Source organism: Alexandromys fortis, unplaced genomic scaffold (genome assembly GCF_014885135.2).
Source record: "Alexandromys fortis isolate MF-2015 unplaced genomic scaffold, M_Fortis_MF-2015_v1.1 scaffold_6, whole genome shotgun sequence".
NCBI classification, from domain to species: Eukaryota; Metazoa; Chordata; class Mammalia; order Rodentia; family Cricetidae; genus Alexandromys; species Alexandromys fortis.
In genome coordinates this window covers 12,783,578-12,811,569 of record NW_026067902.1, presented here as the reverse complement: position 1 = coordinate 12,811,569, position 27,992 = coordinate 12,783,578, and the positions used below count along the sequence as shown (strand labels likewise).

The 27,992-nt window shown below is 40.9% G+C and overlaps 1 protein-coding gene across 1 annotated transcript in view; it reads right to left on the bottom strand.

Moving 5' to 3' along the window:
* Atp8b4 (ATPase phospholipid transporting 8B4 (putative)) overlaps nt 1–27,992 on the bottom strand; it is a 168,797-nt gene that overhangs the window by 72,024 nt on the left and 68,781 nt on the right. The window contains exons 11-15 of the mRNA XM_050134452.1: nt 19,258–19,416; nt 12,098–12,186; nt 9,298–9,494; nt 5,043–5,251; nt 384–430 (exon numbers count right to left, since the gene is read on the bottom strand). Coding sequence (XP_049990409.1) covers nt 384–430; nt 5,043–5,251; nt 9,298–9,494; nt 12,098–12,186; nt 19,258–19,416 — 701 coding nt within the window. The remainder of the gene's footprint in view (nt 1–383; nt 431–5,042; nt 5,252–9,297; nt 9,495–12,097; nt 12,187–19,257; nt 19,417–27,992) is intronic.

Here is a 27,992-nt window from a genome sequence, read left to right as displayed (position 1 = left end):
TATATATATATATATATATATATATATATATATAGTAGGACATAGATATAACAGGCTATAAAATAATAAGCACTTAAAATTGATCTCTTAAGGTTTCTGAGGCTGAAGGTTAAGGAAGAGTGTACATATTCTACCATCACACATTTATAAACAGTGAAGCACATTTGTTCGCATATGCAAAAATGTCTCTAAAGGTTTGGAAACTGTTTGATCAAGGTACCTAGATTACAGGAAATTTTGAACCATGTGAATCTATTTCTTTTTGTATTATACTTTATGTGTCCCATGGTGGGTGATACAAATCAGGCCCTTAGGAACGTGTCACACCTTAAAAGCATATACAGTTTAAAATTAAAACAGAGAATGAAATGTGTCTTCTCTACCTTAGTTATTTCTTTCTTCTGGCCCAGGTCATCTAGTACTTCACCTGCTAAAGCAAACATTGAAAGTAAATAGGAAGTAAAATTGAAGCCAATTTAAATACTTAACTTTAGAAAATAAACCTAGTATTTTGTTTTGTTTGGGTTTGGGTTTTTTTTACACTTTGGGGAGACTATAATATAATTACATCACTTACCCCTTCCCTTTCCTCTCTCTAAACACTCTTATATACCCCCTCTTTCTCTCTTTAAATTAATGGTCTCTTTTTCCATTGATTTCTATTGTATATGTAAATAAATATATGTAAATATACAGATATCCCTAAACACAGCCTGCTCAGTCTGTATAACGTCACTCATATGTATGTTTTCTGGGTTGACCATTTGTATCGGATAACAAATTGGTGTGCTCTTCCCTGAAGCACTACCACTAGCTGGAACAGAATTTCAAATACTGGCCCAATATTTTTAGCCCTATACATGGCAATTAATTTAGTGAGATGCTTATGCTTAAGATAAAGCTAAAATAAGTAGGCATTAAAAAGAAAATGAAGAGACATGTATCTCCATCTTAGGCATCGCTCAGCCCGCATCAGAGCAGCTTTGTTTTACAGTAGATGGTGATTAAGCCAGAGACCCACAGCTGAGAGGCTGTGGAATTCTCGGTCCTAGAGAGGGCATCTGTATCACATCCCATTCAACCAAGGCTCAGGGGTCATGTCAGAGGAGGGGACAGAGAGATTCTAAGAGCCATAAGAGGTGGATGACTCCAAGGAAACTATTCTGGACACCACAGGGCAGGCATGAACTCAGCATAGTTGAGACACCATGCCTAAGACCTGCAGAATCATGCATAGGTCATACAAAACGCCAGTGTGGAGAGTGGATGTGGTCACCAAGTCACACTCCCAGTTAAGAATCTGTTGTCATTTGATAGCTACTGGCAGAGGGGAAGTCAGTTTTCTTCATGGGTGCAGCCTCTAGCGGGTAGAATATCCTTCAGTAAAGGCCACACATCCAAGAGCAGATATATGTGCAGCATACGTTAAGCTTGATGATGGGTTAAAAAAAAAAAATAAAGACACCAGGTTGGATGGGTAGGGAAGGTGGCAGGAATCCAGGAGTAGTGCTGGGACAGGGTGAATGTGATCAAAACACATCGACGAAATTCTTAAGGAACTAACAACAAATGAGCAAACAATAAAATGGGGAACACTGAACAATAATGCTTCCCATAAGAGCCATAGACTCACAAAAACCCCAGTGCCCTGCCCTGGGAAATCTCCTTTTGATCTGGTGGTCAGGGTGAGTCCAAGAGCCTTAGAAAACAATATAGATAGGCATTGCCGCATTGCCCTTGGTTATCTCCCAGAACTTAAAAGCAAAATCCTACACTAAAGACACTTCAGACACAGGACTTGGAGAAATCAAGCTGGAACTAACCTGGAAGACTCTTCCCTGAGAACTAATCTTAATAGTATATGAAGATATTATGTGAGCTTTCAAAGGGAAAAAAAAAACCCTTATTCTACATTGCTGTATGTTGGAAGTATACAGTTACTTTTATTTTTCAGGGGTCACAGTTAAGAGATTACCTTGAGTCTCAGAAGAGACTTTGGGCTTTTGAAGTGCTCTAGGAGTGTTGAAGACTATAGGAACTTTTGAAGTCAAATGGAGCACATGTTGTACCATGAGCTGTCCATGAGCCTAAAGGATGGTCATGAGCCTTAGGGAGCAGAGCTGAATGCCATAGTTTGAGTATAACATGTCACTCCTAGGCTCCCATGTTTGAACACCTGGTTCCCAGCTGGTGGCACAGTCTGGGAAGGTTGTGGAACTTTGGGTGTTTTTCTAACCTTCCCCTGGTATTTGAAGGGCTGACACGATTGAGTAGGACTCATTTTTTTTTTTACAGTAGAGAGGGATTTGCATCCACCTGCACCAGATACTTACGTCATCACCTTCAACAACCTGGCATCAGGAAGCCTTTAAGCAAGTTTTATGGATAAGAAAGTAGAAAAACAAAGTCAAAAGTGGAATGACTATATTATAAAAAGTCAGTATGGTGGGAATTTATAACCATGTCTTTTTCTTCACATATAACTTTGTGACGATGATATTTGATGTTTCCTTGTGCTTTTTCTGGGGTGCGGGTCTAAGCTATGAAGGTAGCTCACCTGCCATGCAGGAAGAGTCCTTGAGCTAGTAATGAATCTAGTCAACCTCCTGAAACACAAATCTCGGGTTCACTTAGTCACGGTCCTATCATAATCACACAGGCATTAATTCTAATGAAATGCTGAAAAGAAGAGAAACAATTGTGTCTTTGTACTAAATGGTCCCCCAAAGAGATCTCATTGCAGAACTTGTGATAAAACAGAAAAAAATTAAAGTCTAAGGAGGTAGTAGTTCTGAGTCCAAACACAAGATATGGATAAGTGTGCTGGCTAGTTTTATGTCAACTTGACACATGTTAGAGTCATCAGAGAGGAGGGAGCCTCAACTGAGAAAATGCCTCCATAAGATCAGCTGTGGGGCATTTTGAAAGTCAGTGATTGATGTGGCAAGACCCAGCCCATTGTGGGAAGTACCATCCCTGGGCTGGTGGTCCAAGGTTCTATAGTCACACAGACTGAGCAAGTCACGTGGAGCAAGCCAGGAAGCTGCACTCCTCCATGGCCTCTGTGTCAGCTCCTGCCTCCAGGATCCTGCCCTGCTTGAGTTCCTGTGCTGACTCCCTTCCATGATGAACAGTGATGTGGGAATGTAAGCCAAATAAGCCCTTTTCTCCCTACATTGCTTTGGTCATGGCATTTCATCACAGCAACAGTAAACTAAGATGACAAGTCAGAGTAAAAAGCTACAGTTTCCCAAAGCCCAGATCTATGATTCAAAACAAGATTAAGCTGTGCCCAAATTTAAAAAAAAAAAAAGATTCTGAGCAGTCAGGAGGTGTGCAAAAAAATAACATGTTTTAAGGGTATAAATATATTATAAATTATAATCAGGGCCAAAAGAGAATATTTAACCCTTTCCCTTCTTTTCCTGTATACTATAAGGGAAATTACAAACTTCCATAGGCTTTTTAAAATATGAACATTTACAAAGATCTTAAGACCTCTACTTGAAAATGTCAAAAAGTTGTCTCTAAAAGTAGTCTGCAATAAATTTCTACAAATGGCCTTTGGCCCACATGTCTAATAATTTCAAACTGCTTCTCAGAAAAGATGCTACTTATACTAATATTAAGAAAAAAGATCCTTAAATTTTATGATCTCCTCTAATATTCTTAAATATTCTTACTTACACTACTATTTAGGTCAAGGCAGTATTCTTTGAAAGCCTCTGAAAATAATGCCCATATATTTTCAGTAATGGTTCTATGCTATTTACTAGGAATGATGGGACTATAAGGCATGCAAGAGTGCTTAGGCTGGAGTCGCCATGTCCACTCCCAAAGAAGGCAGGATATGCAGCAAGGAGTACAAAGGAGCTTAGGAGACCATTACTGCAGGGGTGATGGTGGTAGGGTTCAAAGAGGGGGAAGTCAAAAGGCAGAACAGTGTTTCTCCACCCCTTGTTTTCCTTTATGGTCAAATCCTGCTTTAAAATATTGGCATCCAGCTAGCCTGGGTCTGAAAAAGCCTGGGATAAAACCGGACTCGCTGATCATAGCGGACAATGAGGACTACTAAGAACGCAAGATCAATGGCAAAGGGTTTTTGATCCTACTGCACGTATTGGCTTTGTGGGAGCCTAGGCAGTTTGGATGCTCACCTTACTAGACCTGGATGGAGGTGGGTGGTCCTTGGACTTCCCACAGGGCAAGGAACCCTGATTGCTCTTTGGGCTGATGAGGGAGGGGGACTTGATTTGGGGAGGGGGAGGGAAATGGGAAGCAGTGGAGGGGAAGAGACAGAAATCTTTAATAAATAAATAAATTAAAAAAAAATATTGGCAATGTGTGACGTTTCCTTCCCATTAGGAGACAAAGAAAACATAGTCTCTCTTGGAACTCCTTGACTTCCCAAAATATCTTGACTTTCATGAATTAGGGTAAGAGATTCAGAAGAACACTGTGGAAGGCCCCATTAGACTCCCATATTTTCTATGAAAGAAACTGTCTATTAACTAGCTAATACCCGGTTCAGAAGGGCCAGGTATAAAAAGAATGCTTGAAAACCCAAATACAGATTATTTATTCACATAGAAGGATGGATAGGGGAACTTGGCTGTGAAGGAGTCCTAGAAAGTATGCACTTCAGGAAATAAATATTAAATTTCATCACAAACACATGTATTGACATTGGTCCCACAGAAAACCATGAGAGGAAGCAAAAGACATTGGCTTAACAAGATAAATAATGCTAGCTAAAACTCATCCTTCCAGGGAATTGGGCCTCTGGAGCATTACAGAGAAAAGCCACATGAAAGAGTATCAAAAGGAACCGTCTCTACCCATGAATGGGCAACAGATCCTAAGTTTCATCAAATTGTTCCAAACGTGTACAATAACTAGTTATGGGTATCCATTACCCGCCAAGCATCATGGCAATGTTTAATAAGAAAGCCACGATGATTTGGGTAATGGAATATTATTTTTAATGATGTTGCTTATTTATTTATTAAGTTATTGCTAAGAAGAAGAAACTATTCCCTTACCATAGACTCTCCCATTGATGGAACATTTTTTGAAAGTCATGATGTTTTGAGTGAGAGTTCCTGTTTTGTCGGAGAAAATATATTCAATCTGGCCCAGTTCTTCATTGAGTGTGGTTGTCCGGGCCTCGGCAGGCATTGCCTTGGCAGTGTAATACATCTTCCGGTCCCAGTTTATAAAATAACTGTGTCCCAGGCGGATTACTTCCACGCTGTGGTCCGTTAAGATGAGAAAGAAAGAAAAGAAAGAAGGAGGGAGGGAGGAAGGGAGGGAGGGAGGGAGGAAGGGAGGGAAAAGAAAGAAAGAAAGAAAGAAAGAAAGAAAGAAAGAAAGAAAGAAAGAAAGAAAGAAAGAAAGAAAGAAAGATTCCATCAACATCTGAACACCATGCTTTGCCAAATTCCTCAAGGGTTTCAAAAACAAAAAATGTAAATGCTCTGTCCCTAGGTCCTAGCGACCTTCAGAAATGCCTCAGCTGAGGATCTGTTATCTGTTCATAAACCTTAGTGTCCAAGTGATTTCCTCACAAGGCAAAATGGCTGCCTCATCAGGAAACCTCAAGCAATGACCTGTGGTTCTCGATGTTGAATCAAGCCCAGTGGAGAGCTTTGTATGACATGTTAGTTTGAAACTCCATCTGCGTCTCAGAGTGAACAAACCCTTACTGAAGATATTTGGCATACATCTAGCTGAAAGAAATGCATTCTAAGATATTGATCGGGTTTTGTTTTGCAAATAAGCCAGCAGTAAATCTCTACTAAGTAGCAAGCAAAACGTGATGAATCTTGACTAAAAACAGGGTTTCCCACTTCCTTTCTTGCATTCCAGTAATAACTTATATATTCAAGCTCCAGAAAGGCAAAGTTTGCGGACAACGGTCTTAGTCCAAAGTTGTCATCTCTAATGCCAGATTGTGACAAAATGAGGCACGGCTCTTTAGGAGACTTTATGGAGGGCTTCTCTAAGGTTTGTGCTAAGTTGTTCACTGCTTTCATAAAACTACATAAGATACATTTTCCTAGGAATTTTATTTTGAAAAGCACTTCTATTGATAACATAGTGATTTTATTCAGTTTTCCTTTGTTTTTATATAGTTCCACACCACACCTGAACAGATTTGTTCCTGGACATTATGTAATTTTACTGATAAGAGAAGTTTTTAAATTTTTGCTGACCTAAATGAAAGATTGAAAGTCTCTCTCTCTCTCTCTCTCTCTCTCTCTCTCTCTCTCTCTCTCTCTCTCTCACACACACACACACACACACACACACACACACACACACACATCACTCACACTATTAGAAGCTTAGATGAATTCCGGCAGTGGTGGGAATTATTTTGGATGCCCAGGTTCATAATCACTTGCATGCATTATTTTTTTTCCTGGATAGGTTTGTTTTAGTTTGAGCTTCCTGTCTTTGCTCACTGGATTTAAATTCATGTCTTTATATATTAACAGGAGCTTTCAGAGGAACATAAAACTGTACTGATAATAGCAGCACCTATAGTTTATTTCTTATCTTTTTTTTCTCATCTGCACTTGAAGAAGGCTGGGTGATGCGCACATCCTCCTTGCGTACTGAACGCTGTACATCCAGTTCTTCAAGTACACTGGGAGCATCTACACTTCCAGCTAAGGGTGGTATGAGACAAGGTCATCTCCGAGTTTCTCCCATGCTGCAATACAAGCCAATGGAAAACTGCAAAAATCCCTCACATTCTGGGGCCTTAAAATCGCCTGTCGAGAATGTGGGTCTCCGTTTGGCTTGGGAAAAGAGGGTCTAGGAGGGAGACAGTACAACATGAAGCCCTCTCCTTCACACACACACACACACACACACACACACACACACACACACACACCCTGTGACTGGGCTTTCCTTACTGCATAAACACATTGACAGCATGGAAGTATCTTTTTCAAAATAAATGTCTTTGCTCACCTGGAACTGTTAACTGTTCAAAGTGAATCACGAACTCTCGCCATCTGGCACTGGTTTATGTATTGTACCTATCCAAAAGCCTCATAGAGGTTTTTGTGAATGCCTTCAGCCCTCATCAGGGAGACACCCGGCAGTTCTCTGGTCCTGCATCACGGTGTTTAAGCACTTAGGACCAAACAGCCTGAAATTTCTTGGACCACTCTTCCCATTGGGTTGAGATCACAGTTATTCAGCACGAGGGAAGTCTCAGCTTTTCATCGTCACCAGTCCCAAATCCCACACGGTTTAGAGACAGAGAAAACAGGGTGCAGGGGCCAGCTGTTTGGATTTAGACCTTCAGATCTTCATTCTGACTATGCAATTACTTATGTAATCCTGACTAAATAAACTCCCCATTTCAACAGAGCCTTTTGAGAAGTTCCGGGGGGCACATAGACGAGATAACGTAGGTGACGCTCCTTATGCAAAACTTTGAAAAAGGAAGCAAGGCCATCTATGGGATGTGGCAAGGCCCCATATTCCTGTTACATTACAGAGCACCAGAGAATGGCTTTGAAATCGGAAAACACGATGCAGAAGAAGGTTGTGAAAGCAAAGTGCTGGGCCAACATCAAATAAATGTAAACACATACACATAGAACGGTATCTAAAGGTAAGTGCTATGATTTGGATACAAAGGAATTCAGGAATCAATTATTTTTACTGTCCTCATTTTATAGAGCAGCACATATTTGACAAATACAAGACAAAAAGAAGCCAAGGACTTTCATGAAGGCCGGGGATATTATTACCAATGCTAACATCAAAAACCTGGGCTGCAAATATTATAAGTTTGGTTTTTGGCTAACAACTACTTACTAAAAGTATCCCTAAAAGTAAAAGGGATGCTAACCTGTGAATCTAGCTGTGTTTAAAAAACAAACAAAACAAAACAAAACTACCTCTCAAAACATTAAATGAAAACTACCAGAGTACAAAAAAGACGATACAAAGAGCCTGTGTCCTCCACAAGGGCATAAACTACGCATACGCAGATGGTAAGGCACTGTACGCATGTGCAGATGGTAAGGCACTGTGTGCATGTGCAGATGGTACACCTCTGTCACATTGGTTATTAGGACACGAGAGGAAAGCTACAAAGTTAATATAGCTTTTATGGCAAAGAGCAGCCTTTACTACCGGCTTTGTAATGGGGTTCAAGCACGAGAGAGTCTCGGTATCAAAGATGAGCCAGCAGAATACAGATCACACAGGGCTCAGGCTGCCCACAGCTGCAGAAGGCCCGGAGTGATTTGTGGTGCTGTGGCCACATGCCTCTGATTCAAGTCAATTTCCCATCACTTGACATTTCAGCTTCCTGACCTCTATCCAAAACAAGAGTGAATTTTATTCATAACTTCCCTTGTTTCACTGAAGCTCAGTTTTTGGAAAGAGAAAAAAGAGGTTGGTCATAATTAGTGGCGATTCAGAGCTGGGGGTTTTGTATGTTGTTAAAGTCCTGGTGGCAAGAACTGACAACCAACCAAGTCCTAGCTCGGCTCCAGGATCTCTGGTACTGTCTGACTCAGTCTTGGAAGAATTGGAGAAAGTCTCAGGGTAGACCTATCTAAGTCTTATAGAACACACTCATTCACACACACACACACACACACACACACACACACACACACACATCTGCATGGAGAAAGGGGAGGTGGAAGCAGGGAGGAAAACATGCATATGTTTGGAGAAAGAAACCACATACATAGGGAGCAAACATACACTCACACAGAGAAAGAGAGAACACACACACGAGAAAGATGAAGGCAGATACAGACAATTTTAATAACGCTTTGTGGGACTAAATCTAGAAATTGTAGATCAGGATAGTGGGAAAGATGAACTATACTTACCTAACAATGGCCAAGGACTACCACCTTACTGTGAGTCCTTTCTGTATTTATAATGGCTGCCAATAATAAGGTAATTTTCCCATCGTCACAGGGCTAATGAGTGATAGACAGGAGCACCCGTCTCCTGGCACCTGCAGGAGACCAATGACAGGGGGGCCACATCTCAAAATATCCCAGGTTTTCTTTTTCTTACCTTAGACCAACTCAATTTTATCAATCAGATTGCAAGAGCGTAGCACAATTTACATGGTCCAAAGAAATGCATTTCTAAGAAACCTTACTAATGAAGGAGAAAATAAAATATATTCATTGTGATTTTTGAAAAAGTACGGGTTAAACAGAATTAAAGAGCAAAGTCACCTCATTCAGATCACACAGAGGGGGAGTGATGAAGTGATTCCATTGCAGTGTAAACGCTCACCTCACATATAACGAAATGGGCACAAGTGTGTTGAGGATGATAACATATGACCAGAAAGTTAAGAATCCTGAGAATAAGGAACTCTTCTTGCCTTCGCTCCGAAAAAGGAAATTTCTGAACTGGTCTCCAATTTTACTCTCCCAGATTGAATTTCCTATTGCAAGAATAATTCCCAGGCATACCAGAAATCCAAAAATCTGAAACAAGAATAGAAGTATAGAAGTGAAGGTTAACGTGAACCCTAAATTTGTCAAATCAACACAATGTAGCTACAAATCAATTTCCCATAAGAAACTATCATTTGAAAATCAAATTATATAAACCTTTTCTTACTTAAAATAAAGCATATGAATAAATTTCATATAGCTAAAATATGACATGCATTTTCTCCACTCTCACTAAGGCAGATATGATTATTCACAGATTAAAAACAAAAGAATAAGCACAGAAAAGACTATGCTGCAGATTGACCCCTATCACAAAAGCAGCGACAAACCCTTACTCAGAAAAATCACATTTCAATGCTTTAGGTCCAATGCTTGAAGTCCCTGGAGGTGCCCTAGAGGTCCCAGGCACATCTGCTGTCCAGCTATAATGTACTGTAATGATTCACCTCAATTGATAGTGTGATTGATAGACTTTAGGATCAATATGGAAGCAAGCCTGTAGCTAACTCTAGATGATCTAGACTAGATTAATTGAAGAGGGACGACCCACCTACATGTGGGCAGCGACAACCCACCACCAGTTGTTCCCAGACTGCTTAAATGAGAGAGCAAGCTGAGTGCCAGCATCGGTCTCTCTCTGCTCCCTAACAGTGTGTGTCACGTGACCAGCTGCCTCCTGCTCCTTCTGCCACGTCTTCACCACCATGAATGGCAGCATCCCCAGAGCTGTGAACCAAGCTGAATTCCTTTTTTAAATGACTTTTGTCAGGTGTTTGATAACAGCAACAATATGAGCAACTACTACCCCCACTGGTGCTCCCTCTCACCACCTCACACTTGGAGCTCTTCGCTGTGGATCTGCCCACAAATCCTTACACGGGGACAGCAGAAAATAGGATGAGCTGAAACACCTTGTGATGTAGATACTTTGTGTTTGAAATCTTTGAAATAAGTGGGAGATAAGGCAAAAATGTGTACCAGATTTTAACATCACTATTACTATCAGAATTAGAAAAGCAAACATCTTAGAAGTACATCAATCAGAGACAAGGAAGTCATCAGTGAGTCTAAACCCTCAGTCTCACAGATTAAGAACACAAATGTGGTGTCCTAAAAATGAGTCTGGGGAGATTTGTTCTGCTAAGGGTTCCTCTATGTCAGAGGCTCACACTAGTCACTCTTGAGGCAGAAGTGGATGTACAAAGTAGGAATGTGTCAAATTTTTCTCCAAGAAAGACTTTTCCTGAGGTCTTTAGCTGTTTTCTTCTTCATTCTCATGAATAAAATAGAATATGAAGACAAAGTTGAAGAAACCCTTACTGAAGATATATTAGAAAAACTAGATATGAGAGAAAAAATTGTGTGTCCCGATACCCTACCAATTTGGTATCTACATCACTGTAGCTTCTCCTTTGTTTTGGTATCTTCTCCTTTTAACAGTTGATATTATAAATTAATTGAATGGAAATACTTTAAACAATTGAAATTAATGATGTTTGGCATAAATGCCCAACTTAAGAAAAAATTTGGCTTTTAAGTCCCGAGAAAATCATCCTATTTACAACCACGGAAATGGAGGACAATACCAGCCTCTGAGAGAGTGACTTTACCCTATAATAGATGATAAGTGATGATGATGATAATAATGATATGATGGATAGATAGATAGATAGACAGATAGATATAGTAGAAAAATGACAGATGATAGATAGATAGATAGATAGATAGATAGATAGATAGATAGATAGATAGATACCATTATCCACACTATGTAGAGAGGATTTGAGCAAAGATAAGATTTTACTTATCTCAAAAGTGAGTTAGCTTTCCAAACACAAATCCTTGAAGACAAAGGCCTTTTATAAAAACTAGGCTACCTCTCACACTAACTTCTACCACTGGCTGAAAATTTATTTTGATCTAGGAAATAAAAGTGAGTAAACTAAGCCTTAAATATAAAATTGACAAATGCAAGTTTCAAAAAGAGTTTAGACTTCTGAATGAATTCTCAGAAAAGCAAATTAAATATATTAAGATAGCAATGACTTGTGGCATTGCCCAATTCGATCACAGTGACACACCCATGCCACAAGAGCATTCATCACCCTCCCAGGGACTCTCCCATAGAACCAGAGCACTCATCACCCTCCCAGGGACTCTCCCAGAGTACTAGACTCTATTCAGCCTGCCAGTGAGTCTCTCAGAGCACTAGAGTACTAGTCAACCTGCCAGTGAGTCTCTCAGAGTACTAGAGTACTAGTCAACCTGCCAGTGAGTCTCTCAGAGTACTAGAGTACTAGTCAACCTGCTAGTGAGTCCCTCAGAGTACTAGAGTACTACTCAGCCTGTCAGTGAGTCTCTCAGAGTACCAGAGTACGACTCACCCTGCCAGTGAGTCTCTCAGAGTACTAGAGTACTACTCAACCTGCCAGTGAGTCTCTCAGAGTACTAGAGTACTACTCAACCTGCCAGTGAGATTCTCAGAGTACTAGACTCTACTCAACTTGTCAGTGAATCACCCAGAGTACTAGAGTACTGCTCAACTGGCAAATTACTCACCCAGAGTACTAAAATGTGCCTCAACCTCTTAATCCACAGCACAAGGGTTGCCCATCAACCTGTGAGAAACTTACCCACAGGACCAGGGTATTCATCAATCTGTCAATGCTTGTCCTTTTCAACTTTGTCTTGCCACTGTTCTGCATTAGTTTAGTGTCAGGACCTGTTAAAAAAAAAAAAGTAACAATTTTGAAACAAAAACAATCTAATGGCAGGTATCAATACATACCTTTCAATAAAAACTCTGAGTGTTATAAATCCCCCCAATCAAAGGGCACAGACTAGTAGACTGGCTCAAAAAGCAGGAATCTTCTATTTTCTACCTTTCAGAAAGAAGCCTATCACAAAAGGCATAAACTACTTTAGGGCTAAAAGATGGGAAATATATTCCAGCCAACAGAAATCCATAAAACAACCAGGTGTTACTGTTCCAATGTCTAACAAAATAAACTTCAAATCCAAACTAGTGAGAAAAGATAAAGTAATTTCATATTGATTAAGGAGAAAACCCATAAAGAGGATACTATGATTTTGACATACATGTCCTGAACACAGAACACCCAATTTTGTTAAACAAAAAGCACTAGATATAGAGTCGCAGATTAAGTTCAACCAAATAGTAGAGGGTGAGCTTAATTTTCCACTCTTACCAACTGACAGGCCATCCTGACAAAATATAAATAAGACTGAAGAGATGGCTCAGTCATTAAAAGTTAGGCTAACAACCAAAAATAAACAGAGGAACACCTGAGTTAAATGGCATCATAGATCAAATGGACTTAACAGATATCTGCAGAATACTCCATCTCAACAGTGCAGAACCCATGGACTAATCTCTAAAATAATCATCAGAACCCAAAGCTAATCTTAACAAATAGAGGAAAATTGAAATGATTCCTTAAACATAGAATAAAACAATAGCAACAATAAAATACAGAATCATAGTTGATAACATGACTCATCCTCAATCTGGTCAATAAAGCTTCTTAATTCAACTTTCTAAGAAGTTTCTGACATTCCTCTTCTCTAGTCCCATAGTCCCTATCTTGGTCTAAATATCATCATCTCCTAACTGCAAAAGTCTTGTTACTGGGCTCCATGAATGCCCTGAATGCTGACCATTATTTCCCTGCATCTCAAACCCCAATTGTGCACTCATTTCAGGACCTACTGTCCATTTACAAACACTATCCATACTATAGGCAAGATTCCATCCTTCCCATATACTTATTTAAAATATTTAATATATTCTGCTTCTTAAACACTCTTGGGATAAGGACCAAACTTTTACACATAAACCACAAGGTCTGCACAGCCCAGCTGTTCCCCCACCTCCAGTCACATCCCCATGAGCATCTCCTGTGTTTTCTGCTCCCTGTCAGAACACTGAAGGTTTCTGACCTCACTCACACCACAGCACCTTGACCCACGGCTTGCCTTTAAGGCAGTTAGCTCTTTGCCTTCCTTATATTCCCTACTTTCTTCCACTTTCCTGACCCTTCATTTTTGTTTGTCTATAAATCTCAGCTCAGGAAAGTTTTACCTAAAGTCAAGATCTAATCACATTCTTCCTTTATAATTCTACTACTGTGATGCATGTTCTTCTAATCAGCACTCATCTCTGTTTGAGATGATATAATCACCATCATAATTATGTGGGAGTAGCATATTGACAATGTCATATCATTTCTATCCTACAGGACTGGCAACCATATGAGTAAAGGGAATACATTTGGTTTTTTCCTACATTTAACCCCTAGTCAATCAATCATTACCTTAGGCAATATAGAGTGTCTAGCATGTACTTGGCATTCATTAAATAATTAAATTTCCCATAAATTTAATATTTCTTATATTTTAGGTAATGTGCAAATGTACTTTTATTTTATTTTGATAATTTCCTGTAAGCATATTGTATTTACATCATTTCTACTTCTCCTCCCCCACAACTCTTCCTAAGTCTCTTGCTACTTTCTCTCACATTCATTGCCTCTTCATCCTTATTTACACACACACACACACATATATATATATATCACATACGTGTTTTATATATATATATCACATACGTGTTATATATATAATTTGTTGAGTCCACTAGAGTTGCTCCTATGTACATGTGTTTAAGACAGAGCAGTAGGGATTGAATAACCTGTCAGGGGTTCATCCCTGGAGAAGGCAGAGTCCCCTAATGCTTATAAGGTGACAAATAAGTTCTTGCAAGTCAAGAATTTAACTTTCCTGAGACTTCTTATCCTATAAGCTCAGAGACAGAACTTGAATCTTGACATATCTAACTTGAAAGCTCTTGCTCTAAATTATTATTTGTAAACTACATGAGACAATAAATCAATGTATATTTAATACTGTACCTCATTCAGGATCCTAACAGGAATCACCAAATAAGAATAATTATAGAAAAGTTTATGTAGAAATTCCATAAAGTATGGGTAGGGGTATGTTGACTAATATGGCAAGAGAGCTTAGTAACAATCAAACTGTTTCTTCACCTAAGACAAAGCGATGGTGTATTATTATTGGCCCTAAGGGGAAGGTGTATTATTTATTGAATCCTAAAGGTAGGAGCTCTAGGTTTTCAGCCTTAACAAGAGTAATCTTATGTTAAAGGATCCAACCAATCTGAACTAACTACATAGGGATGTAGATTTGGTGAATAAATACCTAGAGTTTAAGCATTTTCCTCCTTTTGATTTTTTCCAAGACTCACCAATACAAAAAAAAATTAAGGGAATCTGTGAATACCAACCACAGAGACGAGCCTGTAAGGCAAGAGAAGGTTGGAAAATGAAGAGATAAGACCCCTACGGGAAGATGAGTGGCGGCGAGCACAGCAGGGACTTTATATACACCAGGATGGCACTGGGCCTGCAGACTCCTTAAGTGAGTATGGCCCCTTCTCTCAGAAACAAGCTTTGCTCCCCTCCTGAGGACAGCCACCAGCAGGGAAGCACGACCAGATGTCCATGTGTATTAACCTTATGAATGATAAGTTTGTAAAGTAAACCATCCCTCTGAAGCCCATCTTTGCACCTCCTAAACAGGATGTATATGTGGGATTTAAATATAAAAAGAAGAGTTGATAGTTCATTTTGGATTCTATTTTCACAAGATCTAAGTACCGCCTGCGACTTGTTTCCTAAGTCAAGACTTAGGGACTTGGGGTACCTATCTGATGTGGACAAGAACAATCCTGACTTTCTCTGCTTGCCAGTATTCTGATTAAGGTCTCTCTTAACTAAAGTCAATGCAAACATTGCCTGCTTTACAAACATCTACCTGACAAACGCCATCTAAAAGTGAACATTTGGGAGTCATCACAAAAGAACAGAGAGCTCCTTTTCTCCTCCACCAAAATACAGAGAGTAGTTCCATTTTCCCAGCCCTGCCCATAGAGATATTAGTGTGTTCTGAATTGTTGGTAAAAGAATTGAGAAGCAGGCATGGAAAAGATATCAACAAGTATCCTTTCCATACACAACATGCATTGTACCTCAGCAAGGTATTCTAGTGTGCTAATATTATCCTGTGATCCACACAGGGAGGAGCCCAGGAAGTCTTAGAGAAAGGATTCGCTGCCTGACCTGGCTGATCCCTAGTCTGTGGACTTCTGTTCAACTCAACTCCTTCCATTCATATAAGAGGGTTTTCTTACAGAGACATTTTTATGAAAACCTTGGCCCCTCAACAGCTCTCAAGACTGACTCTCAACAGTTGTCCTAGGACAAGCAATATGACTCAGTTGAACTAGAGCCTTGAACTAGTCATTTTGAACAAGATCATACAGATGTAACAAACTTTTGAATGACAGCCCATCTCTAGGACGAGGCATCTCCACTTCAGTGATAACAGACATCAAATCAAGAGAATGTTTACCGGGAGACCTTCAGATGGGGAGACTGCTCTGAAATCTCCATGCTTTTAAGCTTAAAGTAAAAGAAATATATGGGTAAAGTTGGCTTTTTTTCTCTGCAAGAAAGATGGAAATATGACATAAATAACCATAGGCTTACTTAACCTCATTAATAAGAAAAAAATCTGATGAAACTACATTCAGCCTCAGACAAAAGCTTGATTCTACTTCATTTCTAGAGATTTGCTGGGTCTTTACACATGGCATTGCCCTGGGAGCAAAAGCAGCACCCACGCACACAGCTGAGGGGATTTAGAAGCATTTTTTTCTAGCTCTGGAATGCATTGAGTCTTTAATAAGCATTTGTTGTTGCTAAGGAAACTCAGTTAAGAAAAATAATCCAATTTCAATTACACATACAATCAGCAGAAACAAAACACATCTTAATTTGGTGTCACAATAAGTAGGATTTTTTTTTAATCAAGGGCTAGAAAATGAAGCTATGAGTCCAATTTGGGTGGCTTTGCCGACTTGTGCTATTGTTCCTGAGAAGGAGAATGCTACCTCAGACTCTCAGACATAAAAAAGGCAAAAACAGCGGATAAACATAAGACCCCCATCCTACCACAAGGACACTTGCTCTGCTATGTTCTCGGAGACTTTATTTATAATAGCCAAAAACTGGAAACAGCCTAGTGTCCCTCAACTGAAGAGTGGCTAAAGAGGATGTGACATTTACACAAGGGCGCATTACTCAGCTGTTTAAAAAATGACATGAAACTTTCTGGCAAGGCACTAACTAGAAGAAAATCAGCCTGAGTGAGATGCCCCAAACCCAGAAAGAGAAATATGACATGTACTCGCTTGTAAGTGGATATTTCGCTGTTAAATAAAGGATAATCATGCTAAAAACCCACAGACCCAGAGAGGCTAAGTAACAAGAAGGGTTCTGGTGGGACACATAGATCTCCTTAGAATGTGGAAATAGAATAGATTTTGTGGATGGAATGAGGGTGGTTGGGGATGGGAAGAGGAGGAATTCGATCTGGAGGGAGGGTATGGGAGAAGAGAGTATGGGGAAGAGGTGGGCACTTAAGGGTGATGTGAAAACCTAGAGCAGTGAAAACTTCCTGGAACTGAGGGTGACCCTAATGAGGACCCTTAGTAATAGAGGATACAGAGCCTGAACCAGCCATCTTCTGTAACCTGGCTAGGCTCCCAGTGGTGGAAGTGAGACATCAATCCAGGCCCAAAACCTATGACCCACAACCTACCTGTCTTTCCTGCAAAATGTGCTGGGGTGGCTCAGAACTTGTGGGAGGGTCTAACTTGAGGACCATGTTAAGCGAGGGAGCCCATGCTGAACACTGCCTTATGTCCCAGAACCAGAAGTTAGATGGTCCAGAGACCTAGGGCAGAACTAAACACAGCTGGTGGGGAGAAAAATCAATGAAATGATTCCTAATGATATTCTGCTCTACTCATGGGTCGGTGCCTAGCCCAGGCGTCACCAGAGAGGCTTCCTCTGACAGCTGATAGGAGCAGATGCAGAAACCTAAACAAACTTTAGGTTGAGATCAGAGAACCTTACAGAAGAGAGAGAGAGGAAGGATTGTAGGAGCCAGAAGGAACAAGGGCACTGGGAGAACACAGCCCACAGAGTTAGGCTCATGGGGGCTCAAAGGAGTGAAGCATCAATTGCAGAGCCTGCACGGGTCTGCATTGTTTCCTCTACACACACGCTGTGTTTGTTTAGCTTGCGGTGCTTATGGGACTTCTGACCGTGGGATTGGGGTTGTCTCTAACTCTTTAACCTGCTCTTAGGGCCCTTTTACTCCTACTGGGTTGCCTGGTCTACCCTTGATGTGAGGGTTTGTGCTTAGTCTTATTGCATCTTAGGCCATGTGATGTTCCTAGGAGGCCTGCTCTTTTCTGAAGGGAAATGGAAGAGCAGTGGATTTGGAGGAGGGGGAGCTGCAAGGAGTAGGAGGGGAGACTAAGGTACAGATTTATTGCATGAGAGGAACAAACAAAAAGGAAGAAGACAATGGCACCTTTTACCATCCATCCATCCTAGTCCCATCAAGCACAGCCTTCAGACCCATCTGCCCTGGTGACAAGAATGTTTTCTCACTATAATTAGTGATCCTAGAGAAGCTAAATAAGGAGAACCCAAAGAAAAACATATAGGCATCCTCCTGAATATTAACCTTCATCAGGCGATGAAAGGAGACAGAGACCCACATAGGAGCACCCACAGAAATCTCAGGTCCAAATCAGGAGCAGAAGGAGAGAGAACACGAGCAAGGAACTCAGGACCGCGAGGGGTGCACCCACACACTGAGACAATGGGGATGTTCTATCGGGAACTCACCAAGGCCAGCTGGCCTGGATCTGAAAAAGCCTGGGATAAAACCGGACTCACTGAACATAGTGGACAATGAGGACTACTGAGAACTCAAGAACAATGGCAATGGGTTTTTGATCCTACTGCATGAACTGGCTTTGTGGGAGCCTAGGCAGTTTGGATGCTCACCTTACTAGACCTGGATGGAAGTGGGTGGTCCTTGGACTTCCCACAGGGCAGGGAAACTTGATTGCTCTTTGGGCTAATGACGGAGGGGGACTTGATTGGGGGAGGGGGAGGGAAATGGGAGGTGGTGGCAGGGAAGAGTCAGAAATCTTTAATAAATAAATAAAAAAAAGAATGTTTTCTCAAAAGAGCCTCCTGACCTTCTCCAATGACAACCAATGTGAGCGGCAGAGTGAGGAAGTGCCTTCTTTCCTATCACTCTTTGGTTTTAAGGGCAAGTTATTGCATAGACTAACAGAAGACGCATATGATGGGGCTAAAGAGAAAGAAACTGAGCAGTAGGAGTGTAGATACCACCACATACTGAAGGCTTCAGCATCTTTAAGAATGAATTCAAGTTATCAGTGGTTCCTACACGCTGGAACCACATGAACTATACTCAGAGCACTGCTGTCTCTTCTAGGGTACCACACTCTGGGGTGAACTCAGAATCAGCACTTGGCACTCAATAAGAACTCTGTGAGAACCTAGACAACAATGAGAACCCTAAGAGAGACATACATGGGTCTAATCTACATGGGAAGTAGAAAAAGACAAGATCTCTTGAGTAAATTGGGAGCATGGGGACCATGGGAAAGAGTTGAAGGGGAGAGGAGAGGCAGGGAGGGGAGCAGAGAAAAATGAAGAGCTCAATAAAACCAATAAAAAAGAAGTTAAAAAAAAAATAAAAAGATCTCTGTGAACATCCACATCCATAGAGAACTATGCACTACACTGAAGTGACTCCAGGAAGGGATGGCGCAGAGATGGCCCTGGTTTATTCACTGTACCTGCAAAAAGCACCATTCCAAAGCACCAGCTGGTGTTCCTCAGGACGCAGCCTCTCAGGATTATCTTCTGGTTGCTGAGAGTGTGCTTGCTGTCCTTCCAAGAAAGGACTCCAGAGAACTTGTCTAACTTGTTGTTAGGTGCCTCACAGACGACCGTCCCTGGAAAGGAAGCAAGTCTCTTTAGACTCTCTGCAAACTCGCTCCAGGAGCCCCTAGCATCACGCCACCACCCGACTGCAGGTGTGCAGTGCGCTGTCCTTCCCTTCTTGACAGCATGCTGTTGCACATGCAGGATGTGTGCTGGGAGAAAATAAACTGCAACAAGAGAAGATGGAAACCCATCAAGCATTTTAAAGCAGGACTGTCTACACTGACCAACAAGAACAGAGCCCACGAGAGCCAAGGGATGTTTTTCCCTTAACATGAGCAAGGGGTCAAGACCATGATGGGGACACCCACAGAAACCCTGAGCTAGTGGGAACTCACTGACTCCAGAATGACAGTGGGGGAACCTGAATACTACCAAACCAGGCCCTCTGAATGTGGGGGACAGTTGTGTGGCTTGGGCAGTCTGTGGGGTCACTGGCAGTGAGACCTAATGCATGAGCTGACTTTTTGGAGCCCATTCTCTATGGAGGGATACCTTGCTAAGCCTAGATACAGGATCTAGGGACTAGGTCATGCCTCAAAGTGATGCACCAGACTCTGTTGACTCCCAGTGGGAAGCCTTACCTTCTCTGAGAAGTGGATGTGGGAGTAAGGTGGGAGAGAAACTGGAGGGAATGGGAGGAGGGGAAGGGGTGGGAACTGGGATTGGTATGTGAAATGGGGAAAAGACTGTTTTAAAAATAAATAAGTAAAATGAAGAAAGAAAACAAAAAATATTTTTAAAGTACCTATTTTTATTCTTAGAGTTTATTAAAATGACTGTTTACAACTATAAAATGATAAACTCCACATTTCTCTTCTTGCTTACTGTAAACTGCCACATGAGTTAAGATGCCACAATTTTGGTTTCATGACTAAAGTTAGTCAATTTTCTATATTCATAGTAAGGATTTGGGGTCCTGTATAGCACACCCCAAAGAAACCTGAGCTTTCCTTGCCCTGTGTGCTGAGATTCCTTCCAGGTGCCTAGGACTCGTGTCTTGATTTGACTCAAAGGCAGCTCATAGATTGCTCTAATTAGCCAGAAAACGGTCCTAGCTTTTTGGTATTTTGATTTGTTTTGGTTTATTTTTAGTTCCAAGTAAATAAGGGCCTGCTCCTTCCAAATCAAAAAAAATCGACTCATTCCATTATTTGAAGCAGAACATGCACACTCAGGGTGAGAGCTTTCTAGATAGAAAGGGAAAACAGAATTGATTTTTATGGACACTTCACAAGACGTAACTATCAGATTCATGTACATCTACATGACAGAAAAATGTGCTTCGTTTTCAGAAGTAATGAGTAGAAAGACATAGGGAAACAGAGTGAACGCTGGGGAAAGGAAGGAAGGAAAAAGGAAAAGAGACAAGAGAAGGATAAAAAGGGAGGATGTGGCAGAAACACCTGGGCCCAGGTCAGAGTCAGAAGTAAGATTGGCATCTTACAAGTTTACTGTCTTAGAAGCAACAAGTACATTTTTAAACCAGAAGCCAAAAAAGCAGTTTGGAAAAATAAAGGCAGAGGGTAATGTTCCACCCTGGGTAAGGAGAGACCAGCTACACCAGGAGTTCTATACAGTGCCATCTTGGTCAGTATGAAAACTCGATACCAAATAAATAAATAAAATGTGGTTTGGCTCTTTGGCTCACAGGTTTGGAGATTTCTGGCCAAAATCGGTTGGTGCCGATATTTTCAGTCTGTGATGGCCGAGGACAGTAGGAGTGTGTGAAAGCGATTCTCTTCTCCAGTCCCTTCAAGGGCACACCGCTAATGACTTGATCCTCCCTCTAGGCCATATGTCTTAAAGTGCCACCACCACACAGCAACACTGAGCTGGGCATCTTCACCTAAGACTTAAGATCGAAAGCATAGTGGAGAGAGGGGTCCCATCGTCTGTCTAAGCCACCTTGTGATGCTGAAGAGATTTCTTGCAAGGGCTTCGTCCCTTCCTGGAATGCTGTTCCTGTTCAAACAATAGATGCAGTTGCAGCTGGGAATCAAGTAACCTGATGGACTGAGCAGCCAGATTTCAAAATCAAAATGAAACCTTTCTCTAACCTCTCCTTACCACTTCCTAATTAGAAAAAAAAAAAAAAAAAAACCTTTATTTGGTCATTCTTGGGCCTTCCCAGAGAGCCAGTGCTAAATGGCAGCCTGGCAGCCTAGGTTTCACTGAGACAACAACCTTGTGCAGGTTGGTTCTTAGACCAAGTATCTAAATTGTAGTTAGCTCTCATGATAGCTTCTTTGTTTATTAAAATGTAATTAAAACAAGTTTCAACTGGCTCGGGTTCTTTAGAAAACTACATTCCGAACCCAGGGCTTTTTAAAAGCTATCAGATTTTTGTGATCATCTTTTCCTTGAATAATAATTTTCATTTCTGAGTTTCACATAACTTTGAATTGAGTGGGTCTCTCACCAGCAAAATCTGCACAATAACAGGCTAATAGAACCCTCAAAATTCGCTCCGATTTCTTCACCTAAGACTCAATTTCCCAAACTTCAAATAGGGCCACTATTCAAAAAAAAAATGTGATTTGGGCAAAAACAGCATGATGCATAGTTCCTTGTCAATAACAATAAAAAAAGCAGTTTATTTTATCATTTTCGTCGTCATAAACAAAGGTTGATAAGGATGTAAATTTAACCTTGGACGTTTTGGCTCACTATGCTCAGCAAGAAGATGTGCCCATATTTGGCCTCTTGTTGAGGGGGCCTTTCTGCCAGGGACCATAGGACCAGGTTCTGTATGAGCTCCTGGAGGCCGACCCCAGCACAGCTTCCTAAGGGTGCGGTCCCAGGGTTCCAAGGGTCCCATCACAGCAAAACATTGGGAACAAAGCCAAACTATTTTTTAACTGATAAAAATGCTGGTTCCCCTTTCTTAGTTCCACTGGCTTTTTAAAGCATGAATATTCCCACTTCTCTCTCACACTTTCCAAAGGGACTACCAGCTTCCTTTGTGGGAAACACTACACTCATCCCTATGTGCTCCCACGTTGTCTGCAAAATAAAATTCGATATCACATGCACTCAGTCATAAGTGGTTTTTAAACATAAAGCCCAAAGAAAACCAGCCTACAAATTCCAATCCCAGAGAACCTAGACAACAATGAGGACCTTAAGAGAGACATACATAGATATAATCTACATAGGAAGTAGAAAAGGACAAGATCTTCTGAGTAAATTGGGAGCATGAGATCTTGGAAGAGGGTTGAAGAGGAGGGGAGAGGTAGAGAGAGGAGCAGAAAAAAAAATGTAGAGCTCAATAAAAATCAATAAACTTTTTTTAAAGAGGAAAAACTAAAATAAATCATTTTTAAAAGAAAAATCCTAAAAATATTTGTTGGAAACATAGTTGGGGGAAATGGTTTCAAGAGGGATTGTGGGGCTGGACCAATAAATCAGTGGCTAAGAGCACTTGCCGCTCTTGCAGAGGACCCATGTTCATTCCCCGCACTCTCACGGCAGCTCTAACTCCAGTCTCAGGGTATTAAATGGCTTCTTCTGCATCCAAGGGCACCAGGTACATGCATGGTACTCCTATATACACGCAGGTAAAACACTCAAGCACATAATTTTCTTTCAAAAGGAAAGAGGTTGAGAGATGACATAGGTATTACAGCAAATCTATGAAAAGTGAAAAGGTAGGTATGTTTTGAGAGGGATCGTGAAATTGCAAACTTGAGTACCAAATATCTTCATCTGACCTAACTGTAATAGAAGCCAGAGAGAATGATGAAAGCAGGCACATCAGAAATAGGCAAAACTATTTCCCACAGTGTAAGAATCAAGAGAGGCTCTCTTGGGACCTTGCTTTCTTCCCTCTGTTTCTACTAGAGGAGGAGATGACAAATGGTTGGAAAGGATGAGGAAACCATTTGGGGAAAATAGGATCATTTCTCACATGATCACCTCGTTGGAAAGGATACAGCTTGGGGGTAAATCATCTCAATGACTAAGTATAAGCATAGTCAAGGTAGGCAATCTCATTTCCCCCTCTGGAGAGAAAAGACAAGAAAGCACTTAGAAGTTTGTACATTTTATACTGATAGAGAAATACTTACACTGAGCAAAATCTACAAGTTCTCATTTTGAACTTTCTTTAGCATTTTAAATTCTAAATTCAGCCTGCTGGGTCATTGGTCAACTACTAATTTGGTGAGTTTCTCAGATTATTTACTCAAAGAGAAAATAAGTTAACAATGAATTTTTTAGAATACAATATCCCATGATTTTTCCAAAACTAACTAGCTTTACTTCTTTTTTGCACGTTATTAGTGATATTTCTTCATTGTTCACGCTGTGACTCTTCCATAGGACGGGCTGTGCTTTGGATGAGGCACCATTACTGCTGGTCAAGAATTTCACCAGTCAAGAACTTCTCGATGTTTAGGCAGTTGCCCAACTACTGCTGTGCTGGCTACTGAGATGACAGTTTCTCTCCTTAGAAAGCAAAAAGATGTCATCTTCATAATTTCTAAAGCCAAGTGATTCTACTTGAGTTTTTGGAAGCCAAGCCCCAGCACAACCCTCTCAATACTGAGCCATCAGCACCCCAATATTAATGCCACAAAGGCCATGTTAGTGTCACCAGTCGAAGAGAAATGATTCTTCCTTCATGTCTTTGAATGGAATCCCATGTATCAGGTGTGCTGTGTTACACTGTGCTGTCATCCATTTGAGTGGAAGAGTTATCTGGTAAATTCTGCAAAGTAACAAGGTGCTAATTGAGCCCATTTATTTATTTACTTACTTATTTTCACAAGAAGAGAAACCATTTTCTTTAATTACACACACACTATTCCTTAGGAAATGACCACAAAGTGCACAAAGGTTCCTAACTAAAGAGTCAACGCCTTCTCTGGTTCAGATGGGTATTAACAGTCACACAAAATATGTAAACATGTCACTGGTTGCAAAATACAGACCACAGTCCAGTCAGTAACAATATACAAATGGTTTTTGAACACATTTAAACACATGTGTATGAGGGAATTTCCCCAATGTGTAACAATATCTAGCTTACAAATGTGTGATTGACAAAGGTTTCCAGGTGTTTATCTATAAATGTTGTTTGATTCCCATAAGACTTAACATGAGAAGCTTCGTCAAACTCAATTTATTTTTGTATTTATTATAATATTAGGCCAAGTTATTTATTTCTTTCTTATAAAGTTTGACTACCTATAGTGTTTTCTGATATTTGAGATGGAAAAATTATTTTTTTTATGGGAACTTTTTAAATAAACATATTCATTTACTGAAAGCTGCCCCTGTATGTATGTATGTATATGCATGTGTGCATGTATGCTTTATGTATGTATGTGTGTATGCATGTATATATGTGTGTGTACATATATGTATGTGTATATGCATGCATGTATATGTGTATTGTGTACATATGCATATATAAGCAAGAACCCGCCTCATATATGAGTCTTGTCTGTTTCCCCAGAAACTAGTCAGAACATTATCAAAAGTAGGTAACATCCTTAATGGAAGCTAAAGGATGGAACGTTTGGTTTTGATTTCCATAATATATGGGGAAGTCTTTCTGGTCACCAGGAGAAGCCCTGATATTTATTGGTTTCTCTTTTATATTCATGTTTGACTTTTGGCCATTGTACACCTGTATGCAAGGAACCATGATTATACTCACACCCCATTGCCTTCTCCCATTCCTCTGCTCCTCCTGACCCCTCTTTCTGGTTAGCCCCATCCACACTGCTGTTTTCCTTTTCTGCGTGCCTGTGGGTCTTGTGCAGGGAGTCTATTCGTGTTTGCAACGCCAGGTCATTTCCAGAAGGAAGTGTTTCCCAGCACGGCTCCCCAGTCTCTGACTCTCCCAGTCCCTCCACCTTCTCTTCTGCAGTGCTGCTGGGACTTGAAGGTGGGGACACAGGTGCCCTGTTTGGGGCTGAGGATAGTCACTTATCCTCAGCACTTTGGTGAGCTGAGTGCCAGTTTTGGCAGTCACCTGCTGCAAGAAGAAGCTGGGGGTAGCAGGAGTCTATGGACTTAAGCAAATATCCACAAGGCAGATTAACTGCATGTCCAACTTACTAAGGCTTCAGCGTCAGGTGCACTCCAGAGTCAGTGACCTCCCGAACTTTTAGCCGGGTTTACAGCATCCACTGTGAATTCCTTCATATGGAGCAGATCTCAAATCAGCCAAAAAGTGATTGGTAATCCCAGAATACCCTCATACCAGCTGACACGTGTTTCTTGGCAGGTAAGTGTTGTTGCACACATAATCTACAGCTGGGTAAGATCACTGATGATTTTTCTCCCCCAAGATTCTACACAACACTTTCCAGCACCTTCTCGCACTAGGAACATGAGTCAGAGGGAGGAAGCTTCCTGCTCACTTGCAGCATTTTTCTATGTTCTATAAACAAATCTATAAGGTGCCTTCAGCACGAGGGTTTTACTGTCTCATTCTGGTTGGCAACCAAGAGTGACGGCAATGGTCTGTGTCGTTTGGAAGACTTCTGGGTGCTCCCTGGCTAAGAATCCATTCTCTCTATTTGGATAATCCAATTCTGTCCTTCAGGCCTGCTGTTTCTCTGCCCTCCAGATACCCTAGCAAGACTTTCCCTAACTCTCTCTTTCTCTTGTAGAATCCTTCATTTCCTGCTTAATTTCATTTTGTTTTTCTTTTCCAGAAATTCTATTTCTTCCTTGAATTTTATCTCATATCCTGAGCTGACTTCCTAAATTCAGCACGTATTTGTGTGTATGCTTTTGGAATTCATTCAGTACTTTATAACAGTTTTCTTTAAATTCCTACAAGAGTTTAATCCATGCCCTTTATGAATTCTTAGAACATATTTTTTTCAATTATTTTTCTGGAGTTTTGTCTAAACAGCTTCTATCTGGGACTCTGTGTGTGTGTGTGTAGGTGTGCTCATATGTGTGCAGATGCGTGTTTATGTATGAATATGAAGGTCGGAGATTGCTCCAACTTGTATACTGTTGAGGCAGAGGCCCTTGCTGAACCCAGAGCTCACCATTTTAGCCAACTTGCTCCCAGAATGCCTTGTCTTGGCCTCTCGCATGCTGGGATTACAGTGGGCCCACCACTCCCATCTAGATTTTATGTCAGTTCTAGGGCTCTAACCCCCAGCAGTGTTTGTGCAGCAAGCACTCTGCCCATTGAGCAATCTCCCCATTCTAATCTTGGGTTTTTATATTGGCTTACATACCTTTCACTACCTGTACACTTTGGCATGGGTTTCAGATGCACCTACGTTGAGCAGATGTTTGAATCTCTGCTGTTACTGGGTTTGGCTGGTTCTAGATCAGTTAGTTGAGGTTTTAAGTTCAATTGGGGTTACTCGGTCCTGATTTGAATGTGAGGTAACTGAGGTGATCCTAGCTAGGCTAAGTTACACTGTGACTTCTGACTTCATCAGCAGGCATTTGCTTGAATTAGCAGAGAAGGGGTGCCTGGGTGGAGGGGCTAGGCCTGAAGATAGTAGGGTTAGGGGACAAGAGACAACAGTGATCTGGTCTCTGACCTGAGTAGTTGGCAGGAACCCTGCACAAATCCTGAGATAGCAGGGTTAGGATGCCAATGGAGAGAGGGGGTATGGCCTCTGACCTGAGGAGACAGGAGCTCCATGTGGGTCCTGCAACACTGGAGATTGAAGCCCCACAGGGCTGTAGAGGTGTGGTCTCTCACCTGGAGGAAATGCCTTCTGGGAAAATCCTAAGATGCCAGGGCTAGATGTGGCAGGAATGGTAGTCAAGGTGGTCACATAAGGCACCCCTCAACAAATAGCCACACGTCAGGCACCCCTCAACAAATAGCCACATTTGTTACGGCCTAATATTCCTTATAATAGCACCTGGGCTCATGAAATATAAGACAAAAATGTAGATAAAACACACAGTGTCTCCCATACCTCACCTTTACCCTTTGTCCAAGTTCCATGGCTACAAAATGGACTCATCTGCCCCGCCCACATCAGAATGGACATGGGCAGGAAATGACTTTTACTGTGTTCACACCACTGAGATCTCAGGGGTGCTTGCAATGGCATTGTAGTCTAGGCTACCTGCACCAAAATCTATGAAGTGGAAGGACATAGTTCAAACAACCATTTTGTGCTTTCTGGTGGTTAAGAAAACTAAAGCTCTTAGATTTATGCCTCACTGTAGACTGGCAGACATAGAAAGGTGCAGCTTTGCCAGGGAAGAAGTGAATAATGGCAGATTATATTTAGCCCTCCTAGGGCTCCATAAATAGTCAAACACAAGTATTTTAAGAAGTATTTTGATTCGTGAATACAATTTACTTTTCTTGGATTCACATAACAGTAACAATTCATTGAAAAAAATTACTTGGTTAGAAAATTTGTAATTTGTTTTAATCTAATCAAAATATTTCTTGGGCTATTCAAAGTTTCCTGGCTACTCCTCTAAATTAAACCTTAATTTGGAAGAATATTTTTCTATAAACATTTATTATAGCAACAGTCATTTAAGAGAGATTAAAATATTAACATAATCCAGGCAGAATTTACAAGCAGATGCCAAGCACAAACCATATATATTCTGAAATGTGTGTTGGAGAGGA